The following is a 23301-nucleotide window of genomic DNA, read 5'->3' on the forward strand; positions in this document are numbered from 1 at the left end:
ATGTTTCCATTACATCGCAGATAAGTGTTTTTAAAACAGCAATTATCTTAATAAATCGTGCTGTTGTTTAATATGTGTGTTTTTATTCCTGGCTCAGCTGCAGGCAGTGACGTCACCTCAATGAAATCAAGTAGTGAAGGCAAATAAAGCAGGATATCAAATCAGATTGTAATCAGGGGATGTGCCTTCATTTGGGTGAAAGCTAGGCCAATAAATACTATTTTTACAACTTTTTTTTTTACATATAAAGCATCGTTTTATCCACCATATTTTGTATTTATTTACTTAAGAAGGGACCATGCACATTCATTAACACGAGGTCAACTATAAGCAAAGGTAGAAACCCATGAGCAGAAATGTGTTTTAATCAACAATGTGATGGCATTAAGCAAACTCAATAATACTTTTTAATGTATTTAGTGGGCAAACAATATTGGTAAATCTTCTTAAATAAAATAAACAACACTCAAAATGTCTTAAAATGTTTAGGTTGACTCAGGGAAGGAAACAGGATATAGAAAGTGAATGAAGGCAGATCAATGTGTGCAAATGGCAAACACATCACTAAAAGTTTTATAGATCTATTTTTTCTCAAGTGAACGTAAACCTGAATGTGTTATTTATAATATATGTTTTTTTTTTTTAACGTTGTGCCTCTACTCGACTTGGCTGACTAACCACAAGACTTGAGGAATGTAGAATAACTCGTTTTGTTTGTATCTATTGTTGTTTCCCTCATCTTTTATCCTGACACCGCTTCAGCCACTTTCAATAAAAACTTATAGTATAAAAATCTAATCAACAATCAAGATACAAAGTCAATAGGCCTACATTTGGGAAATGTAGTTTGTTCCTCACCCACCAAGAGCAGCTGTGACACCTGAATAAGAAAACTAACACTTCTGTTGTTTGTTTATTTTAGGCTCTGTCTGCATTTCAAGGTTGTAGGACTGGAATTTCATGTCCGTTGCAGCGGGTGGAGCAGTGACCATGATGTTTTGTTCCCAAATATGCAGGTGAAGGAAACACAAGGGCTGATGGGACAACAGGAGAAGGGAACAAAAGGACATGTTCGCCCCGCAAGCTGAACTGGCTTGTTCACATTGTTTCTGCATGGTTTAAACTGCACACGCATTTCTACATAAACCAGTCTCTGAACAGGCAAGGCCCAACTCACATCCATTGGTAAATTAGCCAGTGGGTGAATGGTTGAGCTGAAAATACTTCCCCCCTCGCTTTCTTTATGTGTTTCTGTCTGTATGTGTTATTCTCATTGTTCTGTAAAGCCCTATGAATTGCTTACCATAAATGCATAAAATGCTTCAATGGGCCTACCTAAGGCCACTCTCACTACTTATTAAACTTGTAAGCGTGTTTCAGTTTGTCTATATTTGTCACACAGCCAAAATGTAAAGAAATAAAGACTCCTTTTTTGTACACAACGCTTAATTACACATGTTTCTTTCTAAACTAATTTGTTGTTGACATTAACCCTACATCACAACTTTCCTTACAGTTACTTTTAGAGGAATCATCAGGGAAATACATGACACATTTTATTTAAGGAGCTCCTTTTGTGGTACTGTATATTTACAGGTTATATATCTATACATGGCAAAATCTGCATTTACAAATGTTATCCACTAGAAAGCAGTAGAGGTTTACAAACTGAGTGTGTGAGGTCATTCATAACCAAATTCAGCCCATTGTATAGTCACTGATTATAAGGTGGGTCACTTCAGAGATAAATGAAAATATCCTAAATCTCCAGAGTCTTTGAATCGTCACACAATTAACCATAATTGACACCAGAAAACCGATCACTGCCTTGGTTTCCTCATTATTAAGTATAATAAATGTATATCTTGTGTTATGCTACTCTTTTTTGTGATGTTTCTTTGTTAACAATGTCAATGGATATATTCTCATTATTTACATTTAGATGCATAAAAGTTTACCTAGTACATATTGAAAACAACTGTATACATTATATTATAAATACCGATCATATCATTGTCTCACACTGTACCCAAGTGTCATCTCACCCTAAAAAGGGAAGGGTCAAAATGTACTCTTGCACTGAATAAATCAATAAAGGTTATTAGGTTAAAACCAGAACCTATGATAAGTGAAATCTGGATTAAAGAAAAGGAAACTGTATCATATTTAATATGCGAAAAGGCTGTTAACAACACCCACATTTCTAAAAGCAAGAAGTGCTTCAAAGAAAATGTGAATGCAATAAGGCTAATCTGAAACTCACACCCCAAATGTAACCTTTCAGCTTCCCATTTTTATACTTTTTGTGTCTGTTTAATTGAACCTCTTATTGAACTTGTACTAAGACCAGGTACATGTAATGACATCTGGACATTTAAGCTTTTAAGACAATGAAAGTGAAATAATTTCACTGCATGTATGGGATGCTGAAGTGAACTAAAATAGTTCAGAAGAAAAAAAAAGGCAGAAACACGGGTTTTAGTTTTGCAAAACAGATTTAGTTTTTCAGAATGGGAATTTCTTTCACTTTATTCAAATTCTGAGAAAAATGTTTTAATAAGATTTCCTATCAGCTGAAGCTTGGCACCAGCTTGACTTCCTTCCACTTTCACAATGCATAGCGTATGCAAAGTCCCATATGTGTTATCTTCTAATTATTGTATTAAAAAAATATGTCTTTTAAATCAATATTTCATTTCATTTCATTTTTATTTGTTCCGCTCATGGTACGCAAAACCCAATGTACAATAAACATGTCTCTACAAACACACCATTGAGCGAAAAGGAGCAGGGAGAAGAAACTAATCTTATATGACCTGCCCCTTTCTAAAAAAAACAAAATAAATAGTAATAGATGGTCTGCCCTACATAATAAAAAAAAGAATGTCATAGCCAAACATAACAGTATCTTAGGATACTAAGAGAAACACAAAAAAATACTTATTTCCCACTTGACGAAGAAACAAAACAACAAGAAATATTTGAATAATGATTCTGTAAATTAGTCTTAGTATAGTAATTGTTTCAAGGGCCCTCACCAGGGAACAAGAACCAAACATTAGACAAGACCAACGCAGGACTCTCAATCAGCTGCTGAAGTGATGAATTTGCCTGAGTGTTGGACACATTTCCATTTATCTACAACGCTGAACCTAAACGACGTCAGACTCTTCAAATTCCTTCACTTTTTTTGTATCTGCTTTCACCTTAGACTTAAAGACACAACTCCAACAGCATCAGAGCAATAATCACATTACAAAGATATCAGTGGACAGTGAGATCCAGAGACATGTCCCCAAAACGCTCCAGCCTTTGTGTTTAAGGTTTGGCTTCACCCCAGTATGAAGTTCCTGAATGCATCCTGTAGTTCTGGTTTTTGTCCATCATGTATTAGAGTGGTTCATTTCAGTAATGTCACTTTTTGCACGGATGCATCGCCACAGCATGATGCCACCACCGCCAGGCCGAGGAAGTGGTGCCTGGTTATTATTAAGTGAAGCTCTTTGCATACAAACATGAATTTCTTTCATTTCATCTTATCCGGCCACAATTGATCTTGTCTCGTGATCCTAAAAGTGGTGAGAAACACACACTAAAGCTGTTGGGTTAGCTGACCAAGACCCTTTTTTATAAACTGGTTGCACTTGTTCATTATTGAACAATAGGTTTAAATGTATAATATGTTGCAAACAGTGTAGGGGCTGAAAGTCTGAACAGATCATCTACATACCTCTCAGGTCTTAAATAAAAAACAGCCAAATATACATATATTTGTAAAGGTATGTCAATATGTTGTTCATGATATCTTTATATGTTTTATTGCACTGACCTGACATGACCTCTGGACATTTACTTAAGACAATAATGGAAAGTAAAATTAATTAAAAAGTGTTGTTTTAGTTTATTTCAGCATGATTCGAATGCTGATATAAACTAAAACACGTTAGGAAAAAAATGCAGTAACAAGGGTTTTAGTTCTGTAAAAAAATAGGCCCTGTAGCCTTTGAAATTAAGGTGCTTTCTTACTGCAAAAATGTGTTTTAACTACCAGGAAGACTATATTCAAGTGAATTGTTTTTAATTGAAGAATAATGCATTAAGAAGAATAATAATGTAAGGGTACAACAATAATGGGTTTTCACATAAGAATAGAATAGAATCATTTAATGTCATTATACATGTACAATGAAAGAAAGAAAAGCTTCTCCCTGTTAAAAGGTGCCAAACAAACATCACAACATACGACAACAAATACATGCAACATACATACTTAAGTAGGAATAAAGAATAAAGTGCAGTAATTATTTCATGGGGTATACAAAATAAAATGTAATAAATATTTAGTGCAATGATGGCTCTTGGGAAAAAACTGTCTTTGAGTCTGTTTGTTTTTGATTTTATACACCTGTAGCGCCTGCCGGAGGGCAGCAGGTCGAACAGGTGAAAGCCGGGGTGTGAACTGTCCTTGACAATGTTTTTGGCTTTACTGAGGCAGCGGGAGGTGTAAATGTACATCAGGGAGGAGAGAGAGCAGCCGATGATCCTCTGTGCTGCTTTTACGACTCTCTGAAGCCTCATCCTGTCGGCCTCAGTGCAGCTGGCGTACCACACTGTGATGCAGTATGTCAATAGGCTCTCGAATGTAGAGCGGTAGAAGGTCACCAGTAGCTTAGTGGCCAAGTTGTTCTTCCTGAGCACCCTCAGGAAGTGTAGACGCTGCTGGGCCTTCTTGATGACAGCTGTGGTGTTGGCCGTCCAGGAAAGACTGTTTGTGAGCCCGTTATGTTTCTTTTCTCTTGGAAGTAATTAGCCAATCCTTTGTTACATTCTAAAGAAATTAATCATCCCTGGGAAACAAAGCTTAGTGTGTCAACATTTAATTAAAAAAAAGCAGAACCACAGGGCTTCCTGTAAATGAGCAAACCACAACCACTTTTTTTCCATATAAACGTTTTGCTTTATGATGCAGCAAAACCTTGAAGGGGTTATTTGTCTCATCTGCAGGCAGCGAGGCAGCACATAACTTAACATGAGATGCGAATTCAACGGCACTCTGCTCACCAGCGTGCTCCCGCCACTGCTGATGACAGAGCTTGGTTTGGGAGTCGTTGGCAATGGTTTGGCTCTCTGGATCTTCTGCTTCCACATGAAGCCCTGGAAGAGCAGCACAGTGTTACTCTTCAACCTGGCAATGGCTGATTTCCTGCTGATGGTGCCTTTGCCTTTCCGTGCAAGCTACTACTTCTCTGGGATCAAGTGGACATTTGGAATCCCTCTGTGCAACATCTGCCTCTTCATGTTGGCCCTGAACCGCACTGGAAGCAGCATCTTCCTCATGGCCATCGCTGTGGACAGGTACATGCGAGTGGTGCACCCCCATCACTCCATCAACTCTCTGAGCATCCCTAAAGCCATGTGTGGAGCACTTGTAGTGTGGCTGGTAACTTTCTCAATGACAGTTAATATTTTTAGTCTGCAACACATCAACACGACCTACTGCGAGAGCTTCACGATCAAGACTGAAGCCTCGCTCAATCTGAACTGGCACAAGTTTGTGTTTATCTTCTCCTTCTACATGCCTCTGCTTGTGATTCTCTACTGCACGATCCAGATCATCAGACACCTGAGACGGAGACAGTTGTTCCAGCAAGCAAAGATTAAGAAGGCTCTTTGCTTCATCGTAGTCGTGGCGGTGATCTTCATAGTTTGCTTCCTCCCGAGCAACATCACGCAGCTGATCATTTGGATCAAGACCCAGCAGTTAGCCGGAAACCGCTCGGGACCTGAAGTCTGCCAGGCGATGGATAACCTGACCACCGTGTTTTACCTCAGCATCAGCCTGACGTATCTCAACAGCGTGTTGGACCCTGTGGTTTACTACTTCTCGAGCCCTACCTTCAAAAACATCTGCAGGAAAGCTCTGCATCTGTCCCAAGTAGACAACCCTGAGAGTTCAGAGAAGAAAACTCGAGAGACAGGCTCCCAGTCGATCAGCCAGCTGTGATCACAACATCCAGGAAACATTGAGATGGATGCAGCTTAAAGTTTGACCAAAAGTGATGAGATATTTTTTAAAGTTTTCATGTGAGTTCTGCAGCCAACCAGATATCTTTAACTTACCTTTCTTATACAGCAGTTATCCAGTATATGACTGCGCTTAAAAAAATTGTATTGTCTTGCACACATATGCTATTGTCATTTTGTAAAGTTGTGTTGTGGTTTACTTTTTGATATATTGATGGCACATTTGTAGTACTTTTGCACACACATTCTGTGAAATCATTGAGATATATTATATTTTATCCAACTTATACAAATACCAAACTATGCTGTATAAAGTCAAAAGTAAAACGTGTTGCTGTTGTTATTATATAAGTCCTGTGCATTATTCAGATGTTATCTTGACTTATATGAATAAAATACAATCTAGTAATACTGAGAAGTGCTTTGTGGTTAATTAAAACAGTTTATGGTAGAAGAAGTTCACTTGGTTGCTTATAGAAAGAGAAATCCTTCGGGAAAAGTCATTGTTTGTAACTTTATTTACACAGATGAGAAATTGTTTCCTGTATGACTGCAACTTCTGCAGCTTATCTCTAGCACCTGTTTCACGCTTTAAAGTTCTCAGAATTGCTGATAGATATTGTGCCACAACAACTTTTTTCCCCACCCCCATGCAAAGTAAACAATATATGTCCTTACATGCATTAACCTCAAACCAATAAAGGATGAAAAAACAAATATTTAAATCCTATTTCTGTTGGACATTAACAGTAAGAAACAACTAATAGAGAACATATACCACCAAAAAACAAATGGTCGTCCATTTGTTTTTCTTTATTAAACAAGTAAACGGAAGAGCGTCTGAGAGGCGTTTTTTGCTTTTTGCTTTTTACCTAAATGGTCTAATGGTCATTGGAGCGAGGGGCGAAACTCTCGGAAGTGATTTCAAAACAAAAGCACTCGTGTGCTTGGAATGGTGATAATATTATAATTTATAAACAAGGGGAAACAAGGGGAATTTAGCGATCACAACGAAAACGGCCCAGACACATATTGAGCCCAGAAAATGAATGTTATTACGGGCTATAAATATAATAAGCCTATGTCTAAAATGGACAACATTGTTAGGAGATTTAAACTATGCAGCGATTCTGCACTGCGGTCAACTCAGCCGTCTCTCGAGTTTGTTATTATTTTTTTTTGCCATTAGTTCTTCTTGAGATTGATACTGTTGGACTCAGTAGCCTACTAGTGAAACTACTCCCACAAGTACTATGAAGTACTTTTACTGTGTACTTTTTGAGTAATCCTCTGTCCCCTTCTGAGTACAAGAATGCATGTTTCTTTGCTATTTTGAATAAGCGTTAAAACACCTTTCTTCATGAGACTTATATTGTTGGACAGAGTATTTTAAGAGGATATGGTAGACATGATATCAGCAATACTTCCAGTCAGTAGGCTACTCCAGCAGCAGCATTTTTTACCCCTTGGACAGTCTTAAGAGACTGGCCTGGATAGCTGGTCACAACTATCCTTCAGCAAAGTGACAAACCCTTGTGACTCTTGTTGGCCTCTTATGAAGCTGCTGTCTTTTAAATATGATTATTTCTCTGCTCCTAGTTAATTCCTCTCAGATTCTTCCATCAGTCCCAGTCATTGCATGTCAGTCAATAGAGCTTCGAAAAATGTGTCCAATTCAACAAAATGTTTTTTTGTGAGTGAAGGCCAGAGCAAAATTATTGTTTGATTGTGTAATTACAAGGTGAGAGAAAATAAATCCACATCCTCCTACTAAACTTATTTTATTTACTTTTCCATGTTATACTTGAGTAGCACTTGAAATGTGTTGGCTCTATGAAACCTGATGTACTTATATGATTCTGTTTTCTTCAAGTTTGTATCTTCTTGGTCGAATGCACTTATTGTAAGTCGCTTTGGATAAAAGCGTCAGCTAAATGCAATGTAATGTAATCTGTTTGGTATTTTGAGCAAAACACTTCATAGACATGTTTTTTATGTATTTGTATATATCTGAGACCTATGCTATTGCCTAAAATTAGCATGATAGGTGACCTTTAAGACGTTGAGACAGTACTTTAGAGATATGGTAAATGTTTTTGAAATAATAAGTGGAGATTTTTTCTTGTTCCTCAAGTAGTCGTGGAGAGCCGATATCTTCTGTTGTTGTCAGATGCTTCACGGAGGCTTTGCCGGAGAACAGGTATTTCATTTTGATTATTTACTGGATGTTTCTCTGATTATTGCAGATTATTCAGCCGTTGTCCACAGGATGTCAGTATCACTCGACTTATGTTCATCCTCTATTTTTCAGACTAAGCAGACTTCTTCACAAACACATGTTTGAGGAGGCTGAAAAGTTTGCCATCACATTTGATCTGGATTTAGAGGTAAGTGCGGAGTAGAAAAGTAACATCTATGGGACTTTTGAGGGCTAGATATTTTTTATTTATGTAAATTTGCCTAAGTAGACAATTGAATAAAAGACAAGAGAATTGTGCTCTCAGAGTAGAAAACAACATTAGTTGTGTTACTATACTGATGGTGTAGCTGGTGTATTTTTACTACTACCGGGGCTATTCACATTTATCCATCCTGTGTTTGTTCAGCTCGTGTACAAGGTGAAGCTGGACTTTGTGCTGGAGCAGCTGGCCTCGGCCTCTGTGGGTGGATATGGAGAGGGAGTGTGGTCTGAACTTGTGGAGGAGGCCAAGACCAACCTGATGAAGATCACAGTCAGTGTTAACGCCTCATCTCAATCGACAATTCTAAAAATGACGATCATTGATGGAGTTAGTCGTAGCATATTACACTTGTTATGAAGTATTAACACCTTGTTGCGTTGCCCAGGATGAGCAGTATGTGGTGGAGTACTGCCTGAAGGCTCCGTGGCCGACCTTTGAGACGGCAGAGAAGATGCTGAACCACGCTGCCACGCGATACTCCTCTCTACAGATCCAGGAGGCTCTGGCCAGGCTGGCTACGTTCTGCAGCCTGCACGGCCTGGACAACTTCAAGTAAATTCAAATTATTGGTGGTCTCCTGTGGTCTCCTGTGTTCGACAGTACATTTACCAATATAGGGTCTGTTGTAGACCTCCAACTACTGCCAATGACTTAAACCAATATTTATTTCATTGATAAAATGTCAGAAAATAGTTAATGTGCATCCCAGATTCTCAAAGTCTGAGCTGATGTCCTTAAATGTCTTGTTTTATGAGTAAATATGATTTTAAAAAGCAGCAAAACTCTTTATTTGAGAGGCTGAAACTGATTTTATTGACAGTTTTGCATAATAACAGTAATCGATTCTTTTTGTATCTGTCTATGCGTTGCAGCTGCAGTTTGTTTTTGAATCACACATGTACACTTTTTTCATTTATGTTATCCTGTCATCCATAGTGGCATCGCATGGATTGAGTTTCTGAACAGCATGGACAATTTGGGAGATATTCTCGCCCACCTGAGAGAGGGAGACTTGAAGGGTGCACAACTCATTTGGCTCAGATATGAGGTAAAGAACAGCTCTGTGCGCTCAGTTGTTAAAACAAATCTGTAAGAAATATCCCGGTGTTCTCAAGGTCGGTTGTGTATTGTGTTATTTCTGTGTTTTGTGACAGGGACACATTGCAGCGGAGTTTGACGAGAGGAATCTTAAAGCGGTGCTCGATGTTATCCCAGAGGACCTGCCATCCCAAGACCTCTGTCCTTGGTTCAGGACCGTTTTTGTACCTTTTGTGAGGAGAGTGCTTCCATCAGGACAGGTGGGATACATCCTCTCAATGATTAAGTACTCATTTTCCCCATATGGTGCTATGTATCAGTAGTAACAGTTATTTCTTGATGTGTCTATAGAAAATCCTGGAGAGATGGCTGGAGCAGAGGGCAAGGAATCTGGAGTTGACAGAAAAGGTATAAACAAAAACTAATTTGAAGCTTAAAGTTTAGTAAAACTGGGCTTTATAATTATGCACCTACCAATGGTGATGATCAATGATTTGAATGACTTAAGGAAAGTATTGCAAGCTGAAATGGCAATAATGGATTGTCCATCACTTGCTCAGTAATTTTTATATGTGTATACACACGCATATACATACACATCATGCTGATATCAACCAAAGATACAAAACTATGAGGAATATTATTTCCCCCCCCCCCCTGAGAAGTAAGGCTTTCAGGTCAGTAGGCAAATAATCCAGAAAAGGTGATACGAGGACATTTTAACCTGTTTAATTAATGATTTATTCCCATCCTTTCTTTCCCAGGATGATGATTATGGTGCAGAAGAGGTGGAGAGCCTGAAGTCCCTGGTGTCGAACCTCCGGCAGCTCCTGGACCTCCACAGGAAATACAGCTGCAGACTTTCACTTTCAGTCTTTGAGAAGGTTTGTTTCCTTTTGTGACTGATTACATTTTAAAACAAGCTTCCGATATCCAACATGAAATAAATATTTTATTATCTTGTAAATACCGATAAAAGTTTGCTTTCAAAATGCATGTTTATACTTGCATAACATACATAACGTACTTAACATATTCCTAATTGTACTGTATATATTTAGATTTTAATCCAATACTGTCACTTGATTTATTTATTTGTATTTGTGATTCCAACTGTTCCATGTGTGAACTCTTCCCTGTACTATCCTGTGTTTCTATCTTGTTACTGTTGCTGCTAAAACACCTACATTTCCCTAGGGGGATCAATAAAGGTTTATCTTATCTTATGCAAAATATTCTTCTAAGTCAGGGGTGTCCAAACTTTTTTCAAATGTGTTGGCTCTATGAAACCTGATGTACTTATATGATTCTGTTTTCTTCAAGTTTGTATCTTCTTGGTCGAATGCACTTATTGTAAGTCGCTTTGGATAAAAGCGTCAGCTAAATGCAATGTAATGTAATCTGTTTGGTATTTTGAGCAAAACACTTCATAGACATGTTTTTTATGTATTTGTATTAATCTGAGACCTATGCTATTGCCTAAAATTAGCATGATAGGTGACCTTTAAGACGTTGAGACAGTACTTTAGAGATATGGTAAATGTTTTTGAAATAATAAGTGGAGATTTTTTCTTGTTCCTCAAGTAGTCGTGGAGAGCCGATATCTTCTGTTGTTGTCAGATGCTTCACGGAGGCTTTGCCGGAGAACAGGTATTTCATTTTGATTTACTGGATGTTTCTCTGATTATTGCAGATTATTCAGCCGTTGTCCACAGGATGTCAGTATCACTCGACTTATGTTCATCCTCTATTTTTCAGACTAAGCAGACTTCTTCACAAACACATGTTTGAGGAGGCTGAAAAGTTTGCCATCACATTTGATCTGGATTTAGAGGTAAGTGCGGAGTAGAAAAGTAACATCTATGGGACTTTTGAGGGCTAGATATTTTTTATTTATGTAAATTTGCCTAAGTAGACAATTGAATAAAAGACAAGAGAATTGTGCTCTCAGAGTAGAAAACAACATTAGTTGTGTTACTATACTGATGGTGTATTTTTACTACTACCGGGGCTATTCACATTTATCCATCCTGTGTTTGTTCAGCTCGTGTACAAGGTGAAGCTGGACTTTGTGCTGGAGCAGCTGACCTCGGCCTCTGTGGGTGGATATGGAGAGGGAGTGTGGTCTGAACTTGTGGAGGAGGCCAAGACCAACCTGATGAAGATCACAGTCAGTGTTAACGCCTCATCTCAATCGACAATTCTAAAAATGACGATCATTGATGGAGTTAGTCGTAGCATATTACACTTGTTATGAAGTATTAACACTTTGTTGCGTTGCCCAGGATGAGCAGTATGTGGTGGAGTACTGCCTGAAGGCTCCGTGGCCGACCTTTGAGACGGCAGAGAAGATGCTGAACCACGTTGCCACGCGATACTCCTCTCTACAGATCCAGGAGGCTCTGGCCAGGCTGGCTACGTTCTGCAGCCTGCACGGCCTGGACAACTTCAAGTAAATTCAAATTATTGGTGGTCTCCTGTGTTCTACAGTACATTTACCAATATAGGGTCTGTTGTAGACCTCCAACTACTGCCAATGACTTAAACCAATATTTATTTCATTGATAAAATGTCAGAAAATAGTTAATGTGCATCCCAGATTCTCAAAGTCTGAGCTGATGTCCTTAAATGTCTTGTTTTATGAGTAAATATGATTTAAAAAAGCAGCAAAACTCTTTATTTGAGAGGCTGAAACTGATTTTATTGCCAGTTTTGCATAATAACAGTAATCGATTCTTTTTGTATCTGTCTATGCGTTGCAGCAGCAGGTTGTTTTTGAATCACACATGTACACTTTTTTCATTTATGTTATCCTGTCATCCATAGTGGCATCGCATGGATTGAGTTTCTGAACAGCATGGACAATTTGGGAGATATTCTCGCCCACCTGAGAGAGGGAGACTTGAAGGGTGCACAACTCATTTGGCTCAGATATGAGGTAAAGAACAGCTCTGTGCGCTCAGTTGTTAAAACAAATCTGTAAGAAATATCCCGGTGTTCTCAAGGTCGGTTGTGTATTGTGTTATTTCTGTGTTTTGTGACAGGGACACATTGCAGCGGAGTTTGATGAGAGGAATCTTAAAGCGGTGCTCGATGTTATCCCAGAGGACCTGCCATCCGAAGACCTCTGTCCTTGGTTCAGGACCGTTTTTGTACCTTTTGTGAGGAGAGTGCTTCCATCAGGACAGGTGGGATACATCCTCTCAATGATTAAGTACTCATTTTCCCCATATGGTGCTATGTATCAGTAGTAACAGTTATTTCTTGATGTGTCTATAGAAAGTCCTGGAGAGATGGCTGGAGCAGAGGGCAAGGAATCTGGAGTTGACAGAAAAGGTATAAACAAAAACTAATTTGAAGCTTAAAGTTTAGTAAAACTGGGCTTTATAATTATGCACCTACCAATGGTGATGATCAATGATTTGAATGACTTAAGGAAAGTATTGCAAGCTGAAATGGCAATAATGGATTGTCCATCACTTGCTCAGTAATTTTTATATGTGTATACACACGCATATACATACACATCATGCTGATATCAACCAAAGATACAAAACTATGAGGAATATTATTTCCCCCCCCCCTGAGAAGTAAGGCTTTCAGGTCAGTAGGCAAATAATCCAGAAAAGGTGATGAGAGGACATTTTAACCTGTTGTTTAATTAATGATTTATTCCCATCCTTTCTTTCCCAGGATGATGATTATGGTGCAGAAGAGGTGGAGAGCCTGAAGTCCCTGGTGTCGAACCTCCGGCAGCTCCTGGACCTCCACAGGAAATACAGCTGCAGACTTTCACTTTCAGTCTTTGAGAAGGTTTGTTTCCTTTTGTGACTGATTATTACATTTTAAAACAAGCTTCCGATATCCAACATGAAATAAATATTTTATTATCTTGTAAATACCGATAAAAGTTTGCTTTCAAAATGCATGTTTATACTTGCATAACATACATAACGTACTTAACATATTCCTAATTGTACTGTATATATTTAGATTTTAATCCAATACTGTCACTTGATTTATTTATTTGTATTTGTGATTCCAACTGTTCCATGTGTGAACTCTTCCCTGTACTATCCTGTGTTTCTATCTTGTTACTGTTGCTGCTAAAACACCTACATTTCCCTAGGGGGATCAATAAAGGTTTATCTTATCTTATGCAAAATATTCTTCTAAGTCAGGGGTGTCCAAACTTTTTTCACCGAGGGCCACATACAGAAAGATATACAAAGGGCTTGGCCACTCCCTAGAGGTTTATTGCCTCATAAGTTGAGTTATAAGTTGGAAAAATCAATCCAATGTAGGTCAATTATTCTTGATACTTGAAAATGCTGTTAGAAAAAAAACTGCCTACATCACAGCTTTCCATAAGGTTTCATTTACTTTGTGAGCAGCTCATTCCTTAAAACGGAAGCTTCAGATTGCTCATAATACGAGGAAATGTGTTATTGGGCTTTTTTCTTATCAACTTAGATTTGTTACAAGATGTTTTCAACTTTAATCGACTGAATTTATTTGGAAATTGGGCTTATTAACACATGATTACTGTGTAATATATTTGAACATATATGTTTAAGAAGTACAATATAAGACAAGCAGAAGTGTGTTGTACTTTTTTAATTTGCTGAGGGCCGATTTCAAAATGGTCCACGAGCCGCATTTGGCCCCCGGGCCGTAGTTTGGACACCCCTGTTCTACAGTAAGTACTCTATGGAGTTGTGTTTATGAGACATTCTGAGTAGGTCTTGTGTTGATGTTCCTATATTTTAAAGGGAAGTGTAAGGAGCGTGGCGTTCTACATGCTGGACAAAGTGCCGGCTCCTGAGCTGATCGCGGCCACGGTGGAGAGCAGAATCCTGCCGTACGCCGAAGAGCACGAGACTCCTTTTGATGAGCTGCTCCTACACTCAAAAAAATAACTCATTGGATGAACTCAATTCAATTGTGGGCAGGATTTCCATCCAATAAATATGCGTAGCCCCAACTGAAACTAAGAACATCCATTTAATAAAATTGAATTGAGTTAGTCCAACTCATTTTTATCAAATACAGCTGAAATAAAATTATCATGTTACGTAAATTAAATGAATTTACATTTGTCCAACTCATTTTTATCAAATACAGCTGAAATAAAATTATCATGTTACGTAAATTAAATGAATTTACATTTGTCCAACTCAAACTAATATAATTAATTGGTAAAGAAATAACGTAAAATATTTTTTTCTTTCACTTTATCCCCCATTAAGACACTCATGAGACAAAACCTGGTTGAGATATTTTTATTGAAAATTCTCAGATAACAATTACACCTTGAGGTGGATAGCCAATCCTCACCTTTACTTGTGTAAACAGAGTGTCACAGCTCTCTGTCAATCAGTTATTTGTCTGTCTGCATTTCTTTTTTTATAAAACATATCAATAAACAGACTGAGCAGGAGATAAAAGCAACTCAGAAAAATAATAATAACACCAATCATGGATGAGGAAGGTGACAGTAATCCTCAATTCAACATCAATATTTATATACACAGCTCAATATTAACTTTACTTGAATACACAGAGCAAGATGTACAAATATGTTTTTTAAAGAACAATTTAAGAGTGGTGCAAATAGCACTGCCGAAACAGTGCCGAAACTGGTGAAAAGTGAACACCCAGCTATTCTAGATCTCCCAGTGCCACAAACAACAAAGACACTATAAAAGGTGGAGGCTTTGCACTGCTCTCCAAACAGGGAATATCATTGGGTGGTTTTTATAAAGAGTGCACTGCACAAACCCTACAGTATATTTGGTAATTGAATAAGTGTAGTGTAGCCATTTGCTTTAAACCTACAATTACAAAAAAAGCAAAATATTTGTTAAGGAAACTTGACAATACACTTGTTCACATGTTGTTCACCTCTTATGCAAACAGCTTGATTTGCAGCTGCTGTATTTTTGCATTCAGCTTGTGCCCATCCAAGTTCATTACGACCTTCTGTAGAAACTCGAAGGTGTACTTCAAGTTGTCCGGGAAGCTGAGATCAAGGGCAAACATGAGCCCCAAGAGCATGATGAGTCCCACAATGACGCTGCCTAACGTTTTCCATGACTTTAATGCCTTCGATAACAATTCCCACGTCCTCTGGCCCCCCATCCCCGTTTCTTCGGATCGTGTAAATCCCCATGACTGTGTTGGAAATGTCCCTCTCTGCATCGTCAGCGCGGAGGCCTGAAAAACAACACAAACACACAACACTTATGTTAAGTAAAAAGCTGAACCCCACAAACAGAAAACTGTATGAAAATCTAAATAAGCATTCTTAAACCATCTACTGCAGTTTAGAGAAGCAGATTTGCTTCTGTCTGGCTCGCCTAATTGACCAATACTGCTTTAAACTGAGATAAGGACCTCCAACCTTATCAACATACAGAGCCTAAAATACAGAAATAAATAGTTGTACAAAAATGTAGAAATAAATTAAATCTAATAAAGATAGTTATCCATGTATGTCCTGTTTGCTTATCAACTTTTACTTATTTATTCATAAATTTACCTATTTATTTCTGTATTTATTTCAGAATCTATTTATTATATTATTTATTTATTCCTGTAATAATTTAAACATGTATTTCTGTATTTATTAATCCATTTACCTACTTATGTCTATATGTATTTCAACATTTATTTATTCGAGAATTTATTTATTTATTTCTGTATTAATTGATACTTTATTTATTGCCTTATTTATTTATGCATTTACCTACTTATTTCTACATGTATTTATGCTTAAATGTATTTATTTCTGTATTTATTTATTATTTTATTTATTTATTTATGTATATAATTATTCATCCCTTAATTAATGTATACATTTATTTATTCATTAATATCTATATTTATTTCCTTATTTATTTTTACATTTATTTATTTATTGATACCTATATTTATTTATTTATTTCCTTATTTATTTTTACATTTATTTATTTATTGATACTTAAGTAATACACGCAAGTGAGAAGTTGACATTATAGACACCTAGCCTTGGGTATGGATATAATATATATGTATATATAATATATGCCATGGTATTAATAAGTTAGGGTAACACTGTTCAACGCTACATGGGAAAAATATTGTATAAACTTACCAGATACTCCTTGAAGAACGAGTCTGGATCTTCCTTTAGGTATATTACAAGGCTTCTCAGAATGCACTCCCTCCTGGTGTTGATGTTGTCACACTAAAGCAGGGTCGACAAATCAAGACAGAATTTAGTTAATGTGGGTGCGACAGAGCGGTTGTCTGAAGACCAGAAAGGTTGTATCAGTCGAAATGTCCCTAAGCAGGACATGGTATCTGAAGAAAAATGCATTTGTACTAACCGAATCTGTGATTGCAAGGGCTTCCTTTATCTTTTCCCCCTTCACTCCTGCTTTGCTGGTGAAGATTTGTAGCAGCTTGTCGGAAAAGTGGTCCAGCTGATACATGAACTTCGATTGCAGTGGCTTGGTGGTGATGCGCAAGAACTCTGCATTCACCTTAAAAATATTATTGACAAACAAAATACAACAATGTGTTACTTGTTTATCAGAATTACTACCACATTGGGATGTAGGATAATTGGCAAATTCAACTGCGATTGTGGAGCTATTAATCATTATGGACAATAATAAAAACGGTCAACACATACAAACATACACATTTATACTATAATTATGCTAGGTGTTTATGTTGTTAAATTAAGCATATAGTTCCACTGTAATTACCTAAGAACATACCGCATCTCTGTAGTAATGACACCGTTTTAATTGGATCAGGTCAGTTTTTGTTTGTGTTGAACAGTTTCAGAGAAATAGCGTAACTGTAACCATAGTAACTCAATCTCACTCGTGCCTGTGTTCGCACAGCGCCAGAGGGGGAGACGCGGTGCTGAGACCCCACTGAGTGAACAGCGAAGGAATAAATTACAATATAATAGATTGGTGTAGATTTCCACTTTCCCCCTGATGATCTCAATAACTCGCTAGATTTTTCGCTAGTCGCTTTTTAGAAATAAAGTCGCTGAGAGGGTCTGAAAAGCTAGTAAGTCCAGCGAGAAAGCAAGCAGTGTGCGTGTGCTTCAGTGGGTAGAGTAACTGTGGGTCTGCCGTAACTTTAAAGTAATTTGGCGCTGCAGGGGGGACGCGCATGCTGCAGGACTTCCGCCCCGTGTCGTGGGTGTCTGCAGGATCAGTATGAAATACATCATTCAATGTTCTTCGGAGGCCGTATTTTATATTTATGACTTTGTTATACTGCTGCTACTCCCGTTAACTTCCAGAAACGTACTACGGCTCGCTCAACTTCTCTCTCACTCGCTCTACACATGCACGCGCCACACACGTATTCCCCCGTCTCTGTCTTAAACGGACAAGGCTGCCCCAGTCAGCATAAATGCTACTATTACATTTTACATAGTAAAACATCGCATGCATCCCTAGTTAGTTTGAATATTAACATTACAACAGAGATGGGGGGGGGGTACTAGAGTAGCCTACTAGTATTAGTTTTAAAGCACGTTAAACCGTGTGCTATCGTTATTAACATTTTCACAGAACAGAAGACACACTGGAGCCCGCTGCACTGTACGCTGTAAATATTTCTGTATAAATTAGCTCCTGCCTCTTTAGCTTTATTACAAGTTGGAGTTCTGCGTTAGCTTTAGCATTAGCCATTGTGTTAAGTGTGGACTAACCAATTCAAAGTGATGACTCTTTTTCTAAAGGTTTACCTCAAGTACGAGCAAAAAGTACGCAGCATTAAAACTACTCTGAGAAGTCAAATGGAATCAAAAAAGTAACTTAGGCCTACGTTTCTGCACAATTGTGGGTGCCTGCTTGTGAGTGAGGTTACCCATAAAAGATTCAGCACATATATTATCTCATTATTTATATTAAATATTTGGCAGTAAAAAAAAGACCAGTGCCTAAACTCAACTGAACTCCTACAGAAACGAGTGGCTTCACCTGTCCTCCTCTGCCTGCCTGAACTAAGGCCAGGAGAGGTGGACAGACCTGCAGAGCTTTATGATAGAAAATGGCGGCGCTTGCAGGGGCATGCATGCTCTGCCCCCTATACTGTTACCTCATGCACTTTAATTACTCTTTGCATTTTTTTGGTTGGATATAAACTGAATTTTGGTGTAGGCCTACTGTGTTCAATGACAATAACATTAAATCTAATATAATACAATCTACTGATCTCCATTATCCAGCAGGTATTCAATGCTACCCACATGTAGCAAGCTAGCTTCTAGCTACCAGTTATTTGGCTAGCTATAGCTAGCTTGCCGTTTAGACCCAACTAAAAAGCAAAATATAACACGGTGGTTTCAAATATTCTTGTTGATATTATGAAAAGGCATTACTTGGAAACAGGGTACGTTCTAAACTACTACACACTAAGAAACTACTAAATGAAATACTTACCAAAGAATAGACTTTCCACAGTCAGTTTCCACAGTCAGTGTCAGACAAAAGGCGGTAAAAGACAGAACGGATGTTGCGCATGTGCAAAGGGGATGTGCAAAGGGGCAGTCCCCAGATGAAAACAATTCATTTTGAGTTGATCTGTCCTAAATACATTTAATAAGTGAATTGATTAATGTAATTTGTGTTACACTAATGAACTATACTTAGGTTTATTTCTTAAATAAAAATATTTAATAAAGCGAACATGTGTTTATTGTGTCAAGTCTAAGAAGGGCTTGAATCGTTTTTATGAGTGTACAGTACAGCAAGGTAACACTTCACCACTGCCATGCCCACTGGTGGAAAAACACATTTCATATACCAAATGGGTCAATGATTGTCCTCTTTTGTTCACTAGGATCTGCTGGAGCGCTGCAGCTCTCAGACCACAACACTCTTCACAGAATGGGAAGCCAAAGCAGTGACGGTGCTCGATTGCATAAATGATACTGATGTAAGTTTCTGTAAAAACCCCCTTCGTTAAAAACTGGACAGAAACAAAACCAAATTCCCGCAATATCTGACTCATTTATAGAGTTATGAAAATATGCTGATTCGACAGGAAAGCTAATGATTGGTGTGAGGAGCTGTGGAAAAAAACACACACACACACACACACACACACACACACACACACACACACACACACACACACACACACACACACACACACACACACACACTGCCTTACACAATACCTCTCTGGCAGAGATAATGATAAGCTCGTAAAAACATTACGTTTGTTCTAAGGTTTATTCAATCTCACGGTATTGTATTTTCTTCCAGATGAAGGTGGATGCTGTGCTGGAGATCATGCAGAAAGCGGTGGTGCCCTGGAGTAAAGTGGTAGAACAGCTGGTTCAGCAGTACCTCGAGATGGATGGACCAAAGTATGTTTACATAATCCTCACCATCATGTGTTCACACAAGTAGTCAAGTCGCCAGCACTGTGAACGCGGAAATGTTGAGTGGCCCAAAGTTTTATGTTAGAAATGTATAGTACGGGTCCCCAGTAATAACAAACTGCCTGATGCTAACTCGCATATGTTGGGCAATTTGCATAATTAGCATGAGTTGTGTTAATTAGCATTATAGCCTATATATGCAGACAAAAAATGGCTTGGCTAATTTGAACAATTTTGAAGTGGTTTTGGAGGTTATTGAGGATGCTGAATCCATTTCTGACATTATCAGGATAACAAATTGCAGATTTAACCAGAAAGTGGCCATATTTGTAATCCAGATGGGTTGATTTTGACTACCATTGGATATAGAGAACACAAAATGAAAATTATGACCTTTTAGTGTGGCCAGACTGATCCAGAGTCCACTAAATCTTCAAACTTTACCAAAAGTCGGGGCACTAAACATTTCACAATATGACTCTATGAGCTGGCAAACAGACTAAATTAAAGCTCTTTCTAAGTCATTTTCTTCTGGTATCTTTCCCAGACAAGAGCTTTTAAAGGAGAGCTACCGTCTGATGGAGATCAGGAAACTTCTCCGGGGCTACGGGATCCGCAACTTCGACCTCTCTAACAGCACTCAAATTATGGTAAGTTTGATTGAATATGTGAAATGATGATCTGCCTATGAACCCTCTGTAATGTTCTGCATATCTTCCCCAGACGCTGATTAGATACATCCTAAAGCAAGACCTGCCAATGAGGTCACAGAGGTAGGGGGGGGGGCAAGGTTGTTGAGGGCTTTGAAAGTGAAAAGTAATATTTTAAAGTCAAAGCGGTGTTTGATGGGGAGCCAGTGGAGGTCATGGAGGATAGGGGTGATGTGGTCTGAGCGTCGGGTGGAGGTGAGCAAGCGGGCAGCTGAGTTTTGGACATATTGAAGTTTTTTTAGTATGAATGCAGGTGATCCAAAAAGTATGCTGCTGCAGTAATCCAGTCGGGATGTTATAAAGGCATGTATCAGAGTTTCAGCAGCGGTCGATGAGAGGGAGGGTCTGATGCGGGCGATGTTCTTTAAATGGAAGAAAGCGTTTTTTGTGACCTGGTTGACGTGAGGGAGGAAAGTGAGGGTGGGGTCGAGGATGATGCCAAGGTTACGGATGTGAGTGGAGGGGTTGACAATGGAGCCATCGATGGTAAGAGAAAAATCTTGGGTTGAGCGGGTAAGTGAGTTTGGGCCAATGATTATAAGTTCCGATTTGTCACAGTTAAGTTTTAGAAAATTGTTTTGCATCCAAATTGTAATGTCAGTGAGGCAGGTGCTGAGCTGGGAGTGTGTGGTTGGAGAAATTGATTTTGTTGAGAGGTAGAGCTGTGTGTCATCAGCATAACAGTGGAACTGGAGTTGGTGTTGACGGAGGATTTGTCCAATTGGGAGGATGTAGATGATGAACAGAAGGGGACCAAGTACAGAACCCTGAGGGACGCCATGATTGACGGGGGCTGTGGGGGATTTGGAGTTGTTAATGGAGATTAATTGATGTCTGTCAGAGAGATAGGATTTAAACCAGGAGAGGGCAGTACCGGTAATGCCAATGGAAGACTGGAGGTGGTTGATGAGGATGGAATGGTTGATCGTGTCAAATGCGGCTGTTAGGTCAAGGAGAATGAGAATTGAGAGGGAACCAGAGTCAGCAGAGAAGAGAATGTTGTTGGTGACCTTGAGTAGGGCAGATTCTGTGCTGTGGCGAGTACGGAAACCAGATTGAAAAGGTTCATGAAGGTTATTGCAGTCCAGATGGGATTTTAGTTGGGAGGCAACAGTTCGCTCCAGAATTTTTGACAGGAATGGGAGGTTAGAGATGGGCCGGTAGTTATTGAGGGAATCAGGGTTGAGACCAGGTTTTTTGAGTATGGGAGTGACAGCAGCGAGTTTCAGAGCAGGAGTTAATGACTGTGGTGATAAGATGAGTGAGTTGGGGGAGGCAGGCCTTGACAAGGGTGGAGGGCATGGGGTCCAGGATGGAAGTTGAGGTATTCATGCCGGTGACATGGGCAACTATGTCCAGTGAGGTAATTTGTCTGAAGGCTGTAATAGGGTGCCTGCAAGGAGGATGGTAGGCAGGTTCCGGAAAAGGATGGGTGATTGACGAGACGGAGGAGTTGGCTATGTTGCTGTGTATTATTTCAATTTTGCTTTGGAGGAATGAGAGGAAGGATTCACACTTTGAGGTGGTGAAGGAGTTGGAGATATTATCCATGGGGTTGAGGAGCTTGTTAATAGTTGAAAAAAGGGACTTTGGGTTATTGCTGCCAGATGGTATTACAGAGGAGTAGTGGAAGGAGCGTGCACTGTTGAGGGCATATACCAAGGTTTCTCCCTGGGAGCATTTCCGCTTGCAGACTTTTCATTATTCACTGATCTTCTACTTTTACTTGTTTCAAAGGTGCAATGTTTACTAAATGTCTTTAATAGCACAAGAAGAACCAGATGGTCGTGGCTCAGGGGATGGTGGAGGCTCTGAAATACATGAATATAATCCAAAAGCGTAAGTACTAACTTTACACCATTTTGAAGCATTTTCTTGAGGAAGTCAAAGTATTCCTCTCAGTTCCAGCTCTTAAGATAACTCAAGGCTCTGACCTCCATGTGTTGAAGCAGTAAAACATCACACTGAAGGATGCTTTAGATCAGGGGTGGGGAACCTCCGGCCTCCGGACCGTATACGGACCGCGAGACCATTTGGTACGGCCCTCGAGGCAATTTATAAACACACGCAAAAAAGAAAAAAATTAAAGAAATCTTGGCCGCAAAATAATTAAACAAACGAGTGCCTGTTTTTCCTGGCCAAGGTCAGGGTCCTTGAACACAACACAAGCCTATTGTGTCATCACGTGGTATATGTCTCTATTAATAAACAAGAATACAGTTTGAAAGGAGAGTGATTTGTGAAATATCCATAAAGAAAAAGAAAATCTGTTTACAGTTCTGTTTCATATGGGTGTTGAGAGATGTATCCATAGATCTCTCAACACCCAGATCTCTTAATGTTGCTCTCAAAGTGCACCAGATTGATGCTTTTAACTTCAACATTTAAAAAAAATCTTCCCGGGGGAGCATGCCCCCCCGGACCCCCCTAGAGGAGGTTAGGTCCCCCCCCACTTAAATCATGTTCACATGGATAGGAAACTAAATACATTTGCACACATCTTGTGTCCGTATCTTTCTGTTTTGGTGGTCATGCCACAACCGTGCACGTGCATGCATGTGCGAGTCATGGTAAGATATCTGGATTATTAAGAGGTTGCTTTTTCTTTGCACAGCATGAAAGACAGGTAAAATGAATGGGCTGTGATTTTAGTATTTTTAAGCAG

At 38.9% G+C, this 23301-nt stretch overlaps 3 protein-coding genes across 3 annotated transcripts; all 3 read left to right on the plus strand.

Annotated features, from left to right (window-relative positions):
- The first annotated feature begins 5029 nt into the window (after positions 1 to 5029).
- LOC117496895 (hydroxycarboxylic acid receptor 2-like) lies at positions 5030 to 6377 on the plus strand. Its single transcript, XM_034148747.1, has 2 exons — positions 5030 to 6064; positions 6108 to 6377. Exon 1 carries the CDS (start codon positions 5030 to 5032, stop codon positions 6002 to 6004), a length of 975 nt encoding a protein of 324 aa, XP_034004638.1. The 3' UTR covers positions 6005 to 6064; positions 6108 to 6377.
- A 1784-nt stretch (positions 6378 to 8161) lies between these two features.
- On the plus strand, positions 8162 to 12866 carry LOC117496778 (kinetochore-associated protein 1-like). The gene is made up of 15 exons (XM_034148532.1): positions 8162 to 8224; positions 8336 to 8411; positions 8631 to 8756; positions 8872 to 9038; positions 9423 to 9534; positions 9641 to 9784; positions 9876 to 9932; positions 10289 to 10422; positions 11109 to 11174; positions 11283 to 11358; positions 11569 to 11694; positions 11810 to 11976; positions 12351 to 12462; positions 12569 to 12712; positions 12804 to 12866. Exons 2-15 carry the CDS (start codon positions 8361 to 8363, stop codon positions 12864 to 12866), a joined length of 1545 nt encoding a protein of 514 aa, XP_034004423.1. The 5' UTR covers positions 8162 to 8224; positions 8336 to 8360.
- A 6404-nt stretch (positions 12867 to 19270) lies between these two features.
- LOC117496779 (kinetochore-associated protein 1-like) lies at positions 19271 to 22451 on the plus strand. Its single transcript, XM_034148533.1, has 6 exons — positions 19271 to 19291; positions 19380 to 19475; positions 19808 to 19911; positions 20474 to 20576; positions 20650 to 20699; positions 22403 to 22451. Exons 1-6 carry the CDS (start codon positions 19271 to 19273, stop codon positions 22449 to 22451), a joined length of 423 nt encoding a protein of 140 aa, XP_034004424.1.
- The last annotated feature ends 850 nt before the right edge of the window (positions 22452 to 23301 follow it).

Source organism: Trematomus bernacchii, unplaced genomic scaffold, assembly GCF_902827165.1.
Source record: "Trematomus bernacchii unplaced genomic scaffold, fTreBer1.1, whole genome shotgun sequence".
Lineage (NCBI taxonomy): Eukaryota > Metazoa > Chordata > Actinopteri > Perciformes > Nototheniidae > Trematomus > Trematomus bernacchii.